Source organism: Trachymyrmex cornetzi, unplaced genomic scaffold (genome assembly GCF_001594075.2).
Source record: "Trachymyrmex cornetzi isolate Tcor2-1 unplaced genomic scaffold, Tcor1.1 scaffold1885, whole genome shotgun sequence".
Classification (NCBI taxonomy): Eukaryota; Metazoa; Arthropoda; class Insecta; order Hymenoptera; family Formicidae; genus Trachymyrmex; species Trachymyrmex cornetzi.
The window spans coordinates 49,974-67,295 of NW_017296511.1; the positions used below are offsets into that span (position 1 = coordinate 49,974).

The 17,322-nt window shown below is 34.4% G+C and overlaps 1 protein-coding gene across 12 annotated transcripts in view; it reads right to left on the reverse strand.

Moving 5' to 3' along the window:
* The window catches only part of lap (phosphatidylinositol-binding clathrin assembly protein lap), a 44,269-nt gene extending 27,377 nt beyond the window's left edge, over window positions 1-16,892 (reverse strand). For 9 of the 12 annotated variants that reach the window (XM_018504944.1, XM_018504955.1, XM_018504950.1 and 6 more), the window contains exon 1: window positions 15,929-16,058. In XM_018504944.1, coding sequence (XP_018360446.1) covers window positions 15,929-16,058 — 130 coding nt within the window. Of the gene's footprint in view, window positions 1-15,928 lie in introns of all 12 variants that reach the window. The other 3 variants (XM_018504946.1, XM_018504952.1, XM_018504943.1) reach the window with 1 other exon arrangement.
* Window positions 16,893-17,322: the final 430 nt, after the last annotated feature.

Sequence of the window (17,322 nt, forward strand, 5' to 3'; positions counted from 1 at the left end):
CACAACGAGTACACGTTTGTCCAGAGATATAGCTGATAATACACAGAGAAAGAGAGAGAAAAAGAGAGAGCTTTTATATAATAAATCCTCCGATAATACCGTATGATTAGCAATCGCAAGAGGATATTAAATGCGTATATAGTATGCTGGCAAAAACACAATCGCTATCTAGGCAAGCTGAAGGGGTGTGTACCAACTGACTGGCTGACTGAATACATGTATATCTCCAGACGCGGACGGGGGCGTGTGCGATAACGCGTTTCGGCAACGCGAGCGATTGCTGCAGTTGTTACGAACTATACAAAAAGCAGCTTGTGCCGAATGAGAAAACCGCAGAGCTTCCCGATCGAAATTGAGGTACCGAGATCGTCAGACACGTACGGGATATTCCCAGTCACTGCGACCTGAAATTCTGACGGAATATTTTCCACGAAGCTGGAATCTAATTTTGTTCAGGAAACATTTCGATGGAGAGAACGTTGCGTGATATTAGAATATTGAAATATTGCGTTATACCAAATATAAATTAAAATGCAATAAGCGTGTTTGTATAATAACTGGATGTAAAATATCATTAAATATGAGTAACTTTTCAATTATACATCCAATTAAAATTCTGACGAAATAACGCAAAACTGGAACATTAAAGTTACTGTGGAGTTAAATATGGATTGCATCGCCAAGCCAGATCCTCTTTGTAAAAAGATGAAATATATGTAAAATTAAATAACTATATAATCCTCGTGAATGCTAAGTCAGGTATAAAAAAATGAATATTATATACATATTAAACAGTTCAATAAGGTCAATATTTATATTTAACAATAAAATTTTATAATTTGAGTGAAAATTTTCTCATTTTATCGTAATAATTGTTATAATAATTATTTAAAAAAAAAAAAACAATTTTGCTGAAGTATTAAAAAATTTAATAAATGCAAATTTAAAAATTTTGTTTGAAAAAATTACGTAGGGTGCTCAAACTTTTTTGCAACACTGCTCCTCATGAATGAAATTCCTACGTAATTATTTTGACAGTCTAACAAAATTATTTTCAGATCTGTATCCAGCTAAATTTTAGATACTTCAAGCAAAATCGTTCTCTTCGTGTGTCTACCTACTTCTTATGTAATTTTTTTATCCAGGTTCTAAATCACCAAACTTTTAATATTAATTTAAAAAACACAATATTAAAAATCTGTAATTTTAAAAAATTTTTTAATTTTGTCAAAAAATATGTCCTCTGAATACATTTAGGTAGGTGCGGTAAGCTATATTCCCCGTGGATGGCTCTCGCTATTTTCCTTTACTGCAGGAGATGACTTTATGTTGCAGTCAACTGTGCTAATGCAAAGTTAAGAATGTATATAGTCGGCCCTTCTCCTCGACTCTCTCGGCGCACGGCCGTAATTCCCGGGGTCGCGACTCGTCCCTGGTATATTCAATTTATCTCTTTCTCTCTCCTTTTCTTTTTCTTTTTTAACTCGTCCCGGCTTCCTTCTCGTTCCTCGCTCTCGGTATCAACAGTCTCCGGTTCACAAAGGCCTTTCGCGCGCGCATGATTTGCACGCTGGTTACATATAAGTATATGTAAGTTTAATCTGCACGGTACACTTATATTCCGACACGCTCGAATTCTCTCGACATATGATCGCAGAACATTTGTAGGTATTCACATCCCACATTGTCGAGCGCGAAACACGGCAGCTAAGTTTCCCTTTTCGTTTCCTCTTTCACGCATTGGAACGTAGTGTTACAATAGTAGACCGAGAGATAAACTGAGAAACACACGAGTGCACTTTGCGCTAAATGCGGGTCTTGGAGCAACGGTGATTGAATCTGTCCAATATATTCTATTCAAAAGATAGTTTAAAAATTCAATCGTAATGATAACGAATTCTATCTGTTATTTCATTTTATTTCATCTGTTATTTCATTTTTTATAAGACTTCTTTACTCATTTATACCTATTAATCTCAGATTATATAGCGTCAAAAATAAAAAAAACGCAATACAAATTCTAAACTTTATCTGAATAGAAATATTTTTCAGTAAAACAATAATTGCATTCAATAAAATATCTCATCAAATATATCGAAAACTGTCTTCTTGTTTTGAGGAGAAATTAAATCATATTTATTTCTATATGTTATTAATTTGACATTTATCATAACTGCATGATGAACATGGCTTATTTCGTTTCTGTTACACATAATTCATTTTCAAATATATTTATTAATTAACGAAACAAAAGAAGAGTTTTCGGTGTATTATACAGTTCTCGATAGCATTAAATGTTGTTTTATTGAAACATATTTCCATATTGATACATTTGGCAAGAATTTTTATTACGTATTTTCTCGCTTTTGACGTCACAATCTGAAACAGTACTAGTGAGTGAACAGGAGCCTTCGACTGATCTCATATTCTTCCGGTTGTCCCATATATCTCAATTTTATTTGTAACGAGACTCATTTCTGCAAAAATGATAGCAATAGAAAAAACTTTGTACAAAGTTCTGATTGCGATAATTTTTTATATAGAGTTGTGAGTAAAATATGTATCAATTAGGATAAGTAAAGAAAATTATAGTATTATGATATAACGTATGCAGATCTGAAACGCTTATAAAGGAATTCTTAGAATTCCAAGGCGGAACCTCATTCAGTTTTCGCAACGTTTTGTTTCCATCATTCGCTGCGGAATCTCCGAGTTTGCTATTAACTTGTTCGGTCATTTCCGACAAAAAAACCGAAGAGATGCAGTTAGTTAAAAAAATTTGTTAAGTACACGCGTTGTGTCTAACAACAAAATTAATGATGATGAAGATGGCGTGAATGAAAGCAATTTACTTTATGTAAATGCGGCGACTCACACATTACACACAGAAAAACATTTTACTTCTATAAGAAAAGTGATTACTCAATTTACTTTTTCTCTTTTAAGTAACTTTTTCTTTTAAATGTGAGTGATTATCTTTAACAAACAATAATTTCTTGATATAATCTTAAAATATGCTTATTGTAAATTTTAGAAAAACACAATTATATCCTCAAAATCTTCTTTTCTTTTGAAGAAGATTATAAAATTCATCGAAGACTTTATACGATATAAGCGAATCGAATTTATTTTAATTTAATAATCTCGATTGAAGTATTAAACTTATACTAGGATATATTTTGAATACATTTAAAATAATAATAATACAATATATATATATTAGGACTCTCCAAATAAAAAACCAAAGGTATATGTATATACACATATATTTCCCATTATATTGTCCTTTAGTTTTCTTTTTGAATAAATTTGATGCTTGTAATGAATTTTATGGTAGAGATTTTCGAATATATACTTTTAAAATATTTAAAAAAAATAAATAATTATTATTTGCGTACGGTAAATATGTATTTTTCTGTGTAATACGCGAGGCACGCGAATAAATTCCATTTTCGACTAAGCAGAGCAGGCGATAAGATCGATTGCAAATTCGATTTGACAGATGATCATAAATTGCGAAACGGCGGTGGAGCCTCGTATGCGTTACGCGATGCATCGATACATCATGGACAATCTTCGCATTCATAGTCAATATATCGGTCAATAATATATTGACGTCTCTCTTTCTTTTTTTGTCTTATGAAATAGAATGACCTCTATACGCGCAAAATTAATTCGATTAATTTCTCAAACTCATTCACTTTGGATTATTGAATTTTTATAAAGAATCTCATAAAATAAAATAAATAATATAGAATCTCAAATCTTTCATATCACGTCCAAATAGTAGCACACGAAAACCAATAACTTCTCCGAAAGAACAGTTTTCAAATCTCAGATTTATTTTCGCCACGAAATTTTATCTCGTGTAGCAAGAAATTGCTATTAATATTGCGATTTTCTGGATAATTCATATGTCGAAATGTTATTTTTATCGACTCAAATGCGCCCAATGATTCATGTTGAAAGAGAGAAATTTCAGAAATGCGGTCACTGTTCGCGCTATCAAGGAATCCTTTCATATATTGCCGCGTATACGGAGAAAATAATATCTGCCGAATCATCTCGCGTAAAAGGCGCGCTGTTGTTTTTCCGAGCGAAAAATAGAGGCACTATCGATTGACCTTTAGTGCACATGAGAGGTTTATAGTGTCTATCAATTGATACACGATATACAACAGAGGGAGAACATTGACCGTGACAGCTTGACACTACTCCGATCTTCAAGTCAATATCAAGCCTTTGTTTACTGTAAGTTTCAATTATTTCACTTACAAATCAACTGATAATGTGTGCTGAACGACTTAAACTATATCTCAAAGACATTCTTTAATTAGCATGATAACTAAGAGTACAAAAGAATACATATTATAGATGCAAAAAGAATACTGCATATTTGTGACGTTAAGATGAAAGAGTCGGAAGACAATAAGAGACTTGAAATAAAAATTAGGCTAAATGATACACACTGCAGATGATCCCAAAATAAATTTTGTCTTTTGTATATTTTTCTTTGCTTTTTTTTAGCTTTTGCATATTAATTGTGTTGTATTTTTTTATGCATATAAAATTTTAACTTAATTTATTTTTTAATATCCCGTCATTTAGAATTTTAATCCTCAACAGAGAAGTTGAAAATTAAAATTATAGAAAAACAAATAAAATTTTATTCTGCATAATTAATGGCAAAAAATACAGCATCAGGTATAGAGTGGAAAGTAACTATTTTTATTTTTCTTGTAAGAAATTCTTGGAAAATGTTTTCACATTCAATATATACGGTCCACAATTAAGTTAATCATCATTTTTTGCCCAGTAAAGCAAAAAAGATTATATAACGTATGTGATGTATAAACTGAAAAACGAAAGCTAGTAAAAAACAACTGTTTTTATCTTTTTTCTAAAAGTAGGAGTTGCTATACAAAGTTTCTTCACTATGTGTAAAGTCCACAATTAAGGATTTATTATCAAATTTCCTTTATCCGTTCATAAAATGATTATATGATATGTTACATAAACTGAAACATGAGAAAAGATAGTGGAACTATTTTTATACTTTTTTTAAGTAGAAATGCTTAGGGAGTTTCTTTACCATTTCTGTAATGTCCACAATTAAGAGTTGACTATCTCCTCTTTCTTCGTCGTAAAATGATTATATGGTATGTGGTGTTATACAAACTAAAAAATGAAAAAAGATAAACAATGGAAAGCAACTATTTTCCCTTTTTTTTTTTTTAAGTAAAAGTTCCTAGAAAATTTCTTCAATATGTAATGTCTAAAAGGGTTAATCATCAAATTTTCTTTCCTCATCCATAAAAATGATTATGTGATATACATATTGTGTAATATTACACAAACAGAAAATGAGAAAAAATAAGCAATACATATCGATTCGTCAAACCAACCAAGATTGGAGGTCCAGTTTCTTATGGTGACATAGCCCTGATTTTACGTAACATTATGCCAGCTATAGAAGTGTGATAGTATCGACTGATCTTTCTGAAGCGCTGTCATGCTGACCAACAGAGAGCACGTTGACTGTGAGGGACGTGAATGACTTTGAAAATCCGTTTTCGCAAATCGTTAAACGCATATCTACATTCACTATGACCATTCGACTATGACAGCGCGATAGTGTCATCGATTGAGCGCATCGAACCAACGCAGCGCAAGAACGGCCTTGAAAGGTGCGAATGACTTTGAAAGGCCTCTTTTCGCTTAACTTGAAAGAGTGGTGTATTTTTACGTAACGTTTCGTAATAATCATTGCCTTATCAGTCGGACCTTCATGCTGACACCTCACAAAGAATTAAAGAAGAACGTCAACCGAATGGCAGAAGAATGAATAGAATGAGCAAGAATGAATAAAACAAAAAAGGCTCTTTGAGATCAAATCACGATACTCGAAGTGAATGACTTTAAAGGAATGTAACATTCAAAGTCATTGCACGACTCTGAGGTAAAAAGACAAGTCAAGTAATCTTATTATATATTACAGTATCACATAGTCTTTTATAATTATTTGTGAATACATATGTATATGAAATTGTATGTAGAAATACAAAGATTTCGAATAGTGATTCAAATCATAGAGTTTCGAAAATTAGTATCTTAGAAAACAGAGAAATTATCGTCGGGGAAAGAAGGAATTTAATAATTCTTCTGAAAGTGAAAGAGAGATCGTTCTTGAATTCCTGTCTTATAAAAAGAATTCATGCATAATCTATAATACATTTATGCATTTTTACGGATGATTCATCATAAAACTATTTGCGAGTGTAACATGTAACAGGACTTAGCACCTGTCCTTAAGAACTGCAGCAAAGTAACATTTGTTGTTCCACATTCGAGTCTTCTCGCAGAATAGTTTACTATAGCGTGTAATTATACAGTTTAGCATATGGCTTTCGTCCTTCTTGATCTTCGCACCGTGGAATGACACTAAGCTGTACCCGATTCGAGTCGTTCCACATAGTCCACGTTCGAGTCGCGGTGAGAGTAAACAACACTTTCGAAACAGCAATAGTCATTAAAGACAACGATCATCAGGTCGCGATGCGGCTTAATTACCTTGGCGGATGTGTGCCGCGGGAGAAAATTGTTACGAGAGAATTTCCCGGCAATTATTATAGTACGCTTTATGCTACGTGAGAAATTTTGTGAGGTATGGTAGCAGTATGATACCATATCAAATCCGCTTATGTAAAAATCGCGTTCTATTACGCGGTTTCGCGTCATGCCGCACTTTTATCAGATCGTACCATTGCGATTGCAATATGTATACGCCATAAATATCGACTCGTGTTGCTTTTATCGTTCCTCGTTTCTTAGTACAACGCGTACCTTAGAACGAGAAACCGATATATTGAAACAATATTGTATAGATCGATGATTTCGGCGAACTGAATGACGTAATGGGACGATTTGATCGTCGCGAGAAATCGTGGACTACGCTCGGCAGAAAAGCTTTGCACAACTATTGTAAGATTCTTTAATTCTTCATCGACAATTATGAAATCTTTATCATTCATCTGCAATCTGGATTGTTGAACTTGAATACAGATTCTTATATTGTTCCGGACTGCATACAAGTTTGAAAAAATTCTTAAAATGGTACTTGTGAAAGCTTCGAGTTCTTATTATCTTATTTATTTTTTACATGTGAATGTATGAAATTGCATGTGGAAATGTTGAGATTTCTAATAGTAATTTTGAACCACAGAGTTTCGAGAACTAGGATCTTATAAAACAGAGAAATTCTCTCTCTCTCTCTCTCTCTCTCTCTCTCTCTCTCTCTCTCTCTCTCTCTCTCTCTCTCACAAGAAAAAAGAAGGGATTTAATAATTCTCTTGGAAAGAGATCGACAATATAAATTCATATTTATTTACCAAAATTTATAACAAAAAATCAACTATACCTTTAAGGGACTCTAGTCGATCTCTTTCCAAGAGAATTATTAAATCCCTTCTTTTTTCTTGATGACGTTAGAGAGAGAGAGAGAGAGAGAGAGAGAGAGAGAGAGAGAGAGAGAGAGAGAGAGAGAAGATCGGAAAGATCGGAGTGATTACTCGAAATATTGGCGATTTTTTATGACGAACTGAGTAAACGTATGAAAGTAAAGTTTTCAGCAATATTTATACAACACATAAAAAATATATACAAGTAAAAAATACATTTTTTATTGACAAATACTTATATAAATAGGATATATATGTATATATATATCGTATTTTTGTTAATAAAAATATATTTTTTACTTTTTATATGTTGTATGAATATTGTTTAAAACTTTACTTTCGTACGTTTATTTAGCTCAATATAAATAAACAATTGTCAAAAATTTCGAGCAATCTGACCATCCAGTCTCTTATAAATAAAGTCCAACATTGTTGGACTTGATAAAGGGATTCATAAATTGATTCTTGCCCTCAGTTCCTCATTCTCAATGTCAAATCATTCATATATTAAAAATCTTGTAACAGTTGCAAAGCTACATTTAATTCTATTGAACACAGTCATTCTCTTGCACGTTTACAGGATTGAAACGACGAGTAACTATTTTTATCTTCGTAACGGAAATCTCGCGTGGCGTAAACAGGCTTATTGAACGATAATTTTCGTACGGAACTACACGACGAATGGACGTCTTCGTTCCGTAAGATTATTGATCGGCCGGTAGTGAACTTTGTGTGTTCCATCGGTCTGGCGAAACAGCGGCACGAGGATCGAGAGTGCCCTTTCTTTCGAGCAATTCTCTTTATTAATTCCTCGGATGAATGACGCAGGTCACAGATCCCTCATCTAATTACGCCCTCGCTAATGCACTTCCCTTGCAAAAGTTAAGCGAATCCTATGGATACTACGAATGGTAGGAATTGCTCAATACGATCGCGACATGTAAGATGACAAAGAAAAAACTCATGAAATAATTCCCAGCCGTCGTCATTAATGGCGCTATAATTTCCAGACACGATGGATAAAAAAGACGGTCGTGTCATCGGTGATTGTACTTACTATGTAATATGTATGCTAGTAAGTATGCTTATGCAACATAAATTATAAGGCGCAACACAATGCTTTGCACGTCGTGTTATCCTTTCATATTTCATCGAGTTAAGATTATCGACATTTCTACGAATTTCTGTGGCTTTACGTAGTCAAACATATAATCTACGATTTACAAAAAAATAAAAAGAAAGTCTTCCTTAAAAGTCTGTAAATTATTTCAGCTAGTAATAAGAATTACAAAAAAACAGGTAATTTATATTTTTATAAAACTTGTCATTCATAATTTGATTGTCATATTTAGGTGACACGTAAAGGTCACGTCATTCATTTGTGGATGACAATTTATCTGATTAAAAATAATTTTATTAAATGCTTAAGAGCTTAAAGGAATGACATAAATTATTACAAGACATAAAAAAATAATAATACATTAATTTTACATTTTTAATAATATATTAATATATTCTGTCTAGTTATAAATTATATAACTATACAGAAAGAAAAAGAAATTTCTCTCTGTGTATAAATTATAAATCAAGTATATTAAAATAAAATAATAGATTTAACTAAGCTCATTGTCGGAATCAACTTGGCCATCAAATGTTAATGTAAGATCATCATAAAATCGTATACGCTACTTTGAAATGATTGAAAAACTTTCAGGACTAATACAGCAAAGTCTTACAGCGTCTCGTCTTTACATTCTCGAGTCATGATGTGATTTAAACCACTAAGTTTCGCCACGTACTTCTCTCAATAACACAACGGATTTAATTCAAACTGATGAAGCTCTGTCCTGGTAAATTACAAGGATAGTAAATATTATTCTATTCATGAGTATACACGATTATAACTGGAGATGTTAACAAGGTGAATGAATACAAAACAAGGAGTTGATAATTTCGCTTGAAGAATTCTAGAGCATGTTCGTTTAAATTAGGGCAAATTCATAAATTGAAACAAACGCTGACTATTGTTACGCCCACGTCAAGTGCGAGAAAGAAAGCGTGATAATCTAAAATCTTTCCAAAAACTTTGTTTTATCGTAACGGAAGCACGGAGAGAATATCCGAAAACTTTATGTTGTTGTAACGGTAGCACAGGAAGAATATCCGGGCGACATTTCCATAGCGACGAATCGGAATTATACTTTTTGGCACACCCCGTAAATCTATAAAGCATTCCGTGCAACTACGCGTCAGCGAGATCGATAATTAAATGGAGCTCGAGGTCCGTAGGGTTTCACGACTTATCAGGTCAGAACAAGGCTCCAATGACGCGTCTATTTGCGAAATAAACTCACCTATTTTCATCAAGACATTTCGGAATGCAATATGTTAAGGCGTATTGACAGTTTACTCGAAAATAGCATTCGAGAAAAGTCCGGAGATGCGAAGGAGATATGACAAATTCCTAAAATATGAGATTGCAAAAGAGAGACATAAGAGGAAATACAAAAAAGGATGTATATATTGCTTTATATCACTAGTCGGAAAAGAGATAAAAATACTTTTATCGTTTAGAAGTAAAAACGTTGAGTAACGTATATTTGTACAAGATGAGTCATAAGTTATGTTTTACAATTTCGTGAAAATGTTCCTCAAGAACATATGTTCTTCGTTATCGAAATAACGGACACAAACAGATTTGATATTTACTGATAATGAGTATCAGTTTAGGCATGGTCAGGCATGAATGGAAAATGAATAACACTTTCTGAGCATCTCTTAAACAAAAAAAAATATCCTTCACCTGAAACTTAAATGAAGTCATATTATTTGATATTATTGTATTTATATATTATTATTTCGATAACAAAGCATTTGCGACTTGATGTTCATAAAAACATTTCTTTCTTTTTATCCAAGGGAACATATTATGCAATTTTAAAACATAACTCACCTATATATGAATTAAAAATTGTACTAATAAAAACTTTTAATTTTATCTGCTATATTTTTCAAATTCTAAGTTCTAAATTTCGAATTCTAAATTCTAAATTTCGAACGTTCCGATATTATACTTTCCTAAGTTATGTTATTTCTAATGTGTATTATATTACATTTTAATTTTTATTTAAATGGATGCACTCTCATACACGTGAATCATACAAGTGCCGTTAATCCCCGCAACGAGAAGATTTACTGACGGACCATCGAAGGATTATATCATGTAAACATTTATTTAATCATGGACGTATGCAAATTGCAAATCTCTACGTAGAGCTCGCCGTTAGCTCTCTTATCAGATACCGGCTTCTGCGTTTACGTAAAAAGCAAATCGAATAAGATTTTATCAGTTTTTCATTCAGTGTCTGCGCGCGACGTTTATTCTAAGAACGCGGCGATGAATAATGTCGTCATTGTTAAATAATTATCCCAGAAGAGATCGTCTTTACCGCGTGAACAGAGATAGGTAGAAGTCCTGAGCTCCGGTAAAAGGGTGAAGGCTGAAATAGACGACGATCGATTTTGCTGAATGCGAAATGGATTCATTGAGATATGCGCTTGCCGGGGGGCAAATCATACACTCACAAAATATTGTTAGTAATTGTGATTATAAATACATGTTACCATAATTAAAGTTATTACTACTGTAACATTATTAATAATTGATATGAACTATATATATATATATAGTTCATATCAATAAATATATATATAGTTGGCAGTCGAAAATGACTATATATTATATAAAATGTTATAATTACCATAAAAATGGTTACAATTACTTATCTAGTTATAATTTATAGTCATTTTTTTGGGATAACAATTGGTCTATTTTCTATTCCTGCACTAGACTGCACTAAAAGGGTGATATTTCGTTTTTGTCGTATAACAAATTTTTCAAGCCTGTTGGTTGGCTATGGGATAGAGAGATCCGAGGATCTCTCTGTTCTGTACACATTTGTCGTACGACAAAAACGTACAAATGAAAATAGCACCCGAACTCTCTTTCTCGCTTTCGACATCGAAATATCAAACATATACCTATTTTATTTTAAGTTCCAAAAGTGTATACTGGTTCAGCTACAGAAAACAGACCTCATACACTGAGAAAAAAATATATTCGATTTTAATAAATATTTAGTTCAATATATATACTACCAACTAAACATTTACTTACAGTAAATAAATATTTGTTCAGTAAGAAAAATGATTGTTAAATCAAATTAACATTTCTTGTATCAAATAAATATATCTTTATATTTAATAAATATTTAGTTGGCAGTATACATATATTCAACTAAATTTTTATTAAAATTGACTATATTTTTTTTCAGTGTGTAAAATAGAATAAAAAACGATTATCAGCTATAGTTAAATTGTGGTATTTGCAACCATTTATGATAAGAATAACTATATTATACTCATAATAATTATATTCATTTTCTGTTGCCAACTAAATTATACATGGTGTCCCATTTTAACTTAGACACCAAAATATCTCGAAAACAAAAATGTTTCAAATAAAAGAAGGCCACCAGATGCCAGTATATATAATTATAGTACCAAAAATTTTTCCCTCAATGTAGGAGGAGAGGACGATATAGCCTTGTGACTATCAATTGACTATCAAAAGTCATCCCGTCCCAACAGCGCATTTCGCCCGGGCGTTATAACGGAAGGAAATTATCAGTGATATGTAATCATCAAACAGTCGTTATGACTAACGGTTGCTACTGAGAGAAGTTCGTCATCTTAAAAATCGGCGTTTGTCCGCCGAAGAAGGAAACGTCCGAAGCCTTCTTTCCCGTTAATCTCAAACACGACAGAACCATTGTGTGTACATATATGAGATGTGTACACAAGATACGTTCAGTTTACATAGTTAATATATGCCCTCGTGGTCCGAAGTTTCGCGTGAATTCCTCATGGATTTAAGTGACAGTCTATACATTGATAATGAGAGAAAAATACTTTATATTTATGACTATAATTGTATGGTGAAATAATAATGGTTAAGAGTTCTATTTTTATAGTTATTTTACTGTTATATTATAGTTATAATAATATTAGTAATAATTCTAATTTATAATTTTTTTGTAAAAAATATGTTTAATTGGCATCGAAAATGATTGTAAATTATAGTCAAAGTATGATAATTGTAACCATTTTTTTCTTTCAATGTATAGACAATCCTTTCTGATAACCAAAGCGGACGAAAAAATATAGAAAAATGTTTGAAAAGTGAAATAAGCCTGTATATTCGTTTATAATTATTAATTATATCTAATTATTTTCGAGGATAACCATATGTTCTTTTTGGTATATAGAACTAATTATAATTAATTATTATTACTAGTATTATAACAGTAATAATTATAAAAATAAAGCCCTTGGCCATAATTATTTTACCATGCAATTATAATAAAAAATACAAGTACTTTTCTTTCAGTGTACAGATTCAATTAACGCTATGATTTTTTATCTTATTTTTTTTAATAATTGCGTTTGAAGATACACGCGAAAAAGTAACTAAAAGAATAAATTTTGTTGCATGAGTGCTCTTTTATCTTTTACGAATACTAAATTTTAGAACAACTAAATCTACTTCGTGTGTGAAAATTTTATCGTGTTTTCCTTTTACGTTTTATCATTTTCTTTTTTATATTTGCATGCTATCTACACGCAACCTAAATAAAAACGTAAATGTCCTTGGTTTAATTAATTAAACCATCATAATCTGAGTGGGAGAACTTTATCTATAAAGTTCAAGGTACTGCTGAAGGGTACTTCATTTTCCTCGAAGGGATTTTTATAGATCATTCTCCAGAAGAGTTTCAAACAAATCGTACTTAATCAAATTAAAATTAAAAATAAGATATTGGTAGGAAAAAAGAAATGAAGATTTCATTTTAATTTTGTTCATCCACATGCTTCAATAATGTGGCGACAATTATGCCAAACAGCTCGAATAAATGAGAAGAAGCTAATATCATATTTTGTTTTATACATGCAAAACACTTCGAAGATATTATCGTTGCTCGAAAGATAAAACACGGAAAAAAAAATCTTCAGTTTTTTCTGTTAAGTATGTATTTTGATATGGGCATAATACCTACTGATTATCTTGAAATAAAAGATCCGCTTTTGTGCAACCGCGGGCGCAATCCGGTTTGATAGCGGACATCATTCTCGAATTAATACGAGTGACATTTGCATGCGATCGTAATTTTTGCTTAAAAGTAGCCGTGTATTGGAATGTACGTGTTTTTTAGACGAATCTGAAATTCTAAAGCCGTATTCCCGCTTACGAATGTCTGATGAGCCAGAATACGACTTGTAAATAAATCGCGACGACTCTCCATATATACTTTTCCCCATTGAATTTCTACAGAAAATTTTAATTTTTCTGTACTTTTTTTAAAAAAAAAAGAACAATATACATTAAGAGAAAAAATTATTGCAGTTATATAATTATAATTTAACTATAATTTATAGTTTTGGTTCATTATTATTTAATTTTGATTTTTAATCCAATTAAGATCAAACAATCTTTATTTTTTAAAATAATTTATAGTCATTTTTGGTGCCAATTATAGTCACAAAAACAAAATATATTTATAAATATTTATAATTAATAACTATATATAATAATTATTATATTTATATAATAATTGATTACGTATATTTTTAATTATTTAATAATACAGATTCATACCAAACTTTTCTCTTAATGTAGTGTTTCCGTTCTGTTTATTAATATAAAAAAGAAGTTACGAAGATATCGCAGAGAAGAGAAAGTGCCCATTCACTTTTGATGCGCGTAATGCGAGCGTAATATCAACATTTTTATATATAATTCTAATTAACATTCTTGCGTATGCCTGACGCGCAATTAACGTCCCTGATTCTCTTTCCCAGTATTAAAAATAGCGTGTTAATGATCGCGCGAATCGGAGAGAAGACTCCAGAAATCGAACATGCGTGGTATGAGAAGTCTATCCCTTTTCCACATTTCGCTCTCTAACCTTTCCTACGCGCGATACCTTTTTCTTTCCCTTTTAAAAGTCTGAATGTTTTCGTCTTTCAAACGCAACGAGCAAAATACAGCTGAAAAGAAATTCTTTCTAAAGTCATTTTCCTTCTGGATAAGGTTACCAGTACTCTTTTAAAACTACATGTACTCTTTTTAAGGTCATAGAACTTCCCTGGTTATTAATTAAATTAATTAAGTTAATTAAAAGTTTATACATTTATAAAATTATATTAATAAGAATTGTCAATCAGAATTATGTTCTAGAAATGTTAATTTATTAAATACCTAACTATTTAAGATATAAAAAATTATACCTCCTCCTCAGTCCTCTTCCGCTTACAACTTTCTTTTTTAAAAGTGTACAATATGTACAGTTTTCTTATGATTCAGATATGGTAACTCTACTCCAAGGGACATGACGATTACTATTATTACACTCTCCAGGAGCTCCATTGTCCACTCAGGTAGCATTCCAAAGCACGCGTTCCTGAACACAGACACATTTCGCAGAATTGTCGCAAGATCAGAGCGAGAAGCGTGAAGTGGAAATCCTGTGGAAATCCTACAAGTGCAAGCACGCATTCAAGAGGCGGCACAATCGACTTCGATTGCTTTAATTGCCACGTCAATGCACATGTCAATGTGGAAAAGAGAATTAAACCCGACGTTCTGAGGTCGATCTCGTTCAACCATGCCCGTCTGAGAAATTGCTTAACGCCGCGGATTCGCGCGAGACCAGTGGGGAGGGCAAGTCGCTCGCTCCTTACCTTCTTTCACGAAAGCAGGCAAATAGGAAAAGGTGAGCGACTCGCCGTCTCCCTATGTGGTTTCGCGCGTGCCCTCGCTGTGAATCAACAGCAGGAACGGCCACGAAATCGCACCGAAATCGGAGCAGGCGACACCCTATGACGTCGAGACGTCCTTTTCCCTATCAAGAATTCCAACATTTGGACGACAGATTCCATTTTTTATCAACGTTTCCTCCTCAACTAGAAAATTGGAGAGAGAGAAAACAGCACCAGGCCGTCCCAGTGTCAATTAAAATTTAAAAAATGATTGAAACGCCGGTGAAAGGATGGCACTTGACAGATATATCGCTGCAAATCCGAATGTGTAAAAATAACACTATGCTGCATAGAAATATGGATTTATATTATACGTTCAAACTGTATCACGGTGCTATTTTTACACGAAAGGCTATCTCTCTAAATCTCTTTAGAATGGAATCTCACTCTCTAAAGAGTGAAAATTGAGGCAGTCTTGAAAAAGAGTGGCTCAATGTTCAAGCCTTAAGAGTAAGATTTCACTTTTGAGAGTGGAATTCGCTTTAAAAGTTTTAGGACTCAAATAACACACGTATATACGAAGTGACTTTTTCCACACTTGGACTTGGATTTGCAGTGATATCGGTGGGGGCAAACTTTCACTCTCTACTCACAGTCGAGATGCTTCTTCTTGGGGCCGATCATCTCCTCCGTGGTGGCCTTACAGACGGACTTGGCGAGGCCCTGGCCGGCGATACTGTGCCTCGCGGCCAACAGCCTGTCGTTGATCGTCTGTCCCGCCATACTGTCCCGCTGTCACAGAGCAGTGGTAGCAGAAGTCAGCAGCAGTTGACGTTTGCGGCGAAGATCGCGTATCCTCCCTCGACAATTCTCCGCCCTGGCTTGATCTTACCACTCTCGGTTACACCGGTGGAACGAACGACGAAAGGATCGCGCGACTACGATGGCTTCAAGGACGAAAACGGGGACGAGGAATTTCTCGAGGGGTTACCTCGAGAAACAGTCGCGAGAAACGAGGTGAAGTTGGCCGTCCTTGACGCGACGCGGACGGACGGACGGGAGCGAGACTACGGGGGTTCGGGAGCACTCCGGGTTAACTTCACCTCGTGCACGACACCACGACACGGACACGATCACGATCACGATCACGGCCACACGACACGACACGACACGACACGACAGAGCCGTAGACGAGGCGCTTACCGCGCGAGGCGTCCGCGACGTCCCGCTCACCCCGATATTATACTCGGCCCGTCGCGCGCTGCTTTTCCGGTCCTCCGACACCTCTCCTCGTTCACTCTCTCGTCCTCCTCCTGCTGCTCCTACTCCTCTACCTCCACCGCCTCTCCTCGTCCGCCGCCACCACTTCCTCGGGCCGGTTCCTGCGTTCGCGTAACGGACCGAACAATAGCCCGCCGCGATTTTTCTCCGCGTTCCACCAGCAGCGGAGCCAGACAGCTCGCGCTCAGCTTTAACGGCTCAGCTGGACGGCGTTACGTCGGCGGCTGACGGCGACAGCAGGCTCCTTCTGTCTGCCAAGATGGCGGCCGCGCTCAGTGCCGACACTGTCGAGCGCTGCGCGCGCCACCCCGCGCCGGCCCGGCCGACCAATCACGAGCGCTCGCCGCCGGCCCCGCTGTGTGACGTCATTCCCGTCATTCCTACTCGGAGCAACCGAAATTTGAAGATCAAACGAAAGCGACGGCAGCTCGTTCGAATCAATACCGGTTCATTTTAGATCCTTCAATATTTTGTTTCGTTACTGGAGGAACGTTTTGTACTCGGAATGAAATTTTTTTACGACTTACGAGCGTAATTTTGGCACCGCGGTCTCCTAAGCTGCTCCGACGCCGACCATCGATTGAAAATATGGTGTGAAGTTAGCGTCCGTTGCAGGCACAGTTACCAACGTGCGAATTGCAATTATCTAAAAGTTCATGATCGAATTAGGGAAAGTATTTCGAATTCTACAATTTTTTTATAATTTACAATTCTTTTCTAAACTCGAGACGGTTTGGCAATGAAAAAGGCGAAAAACTTTCAAAAC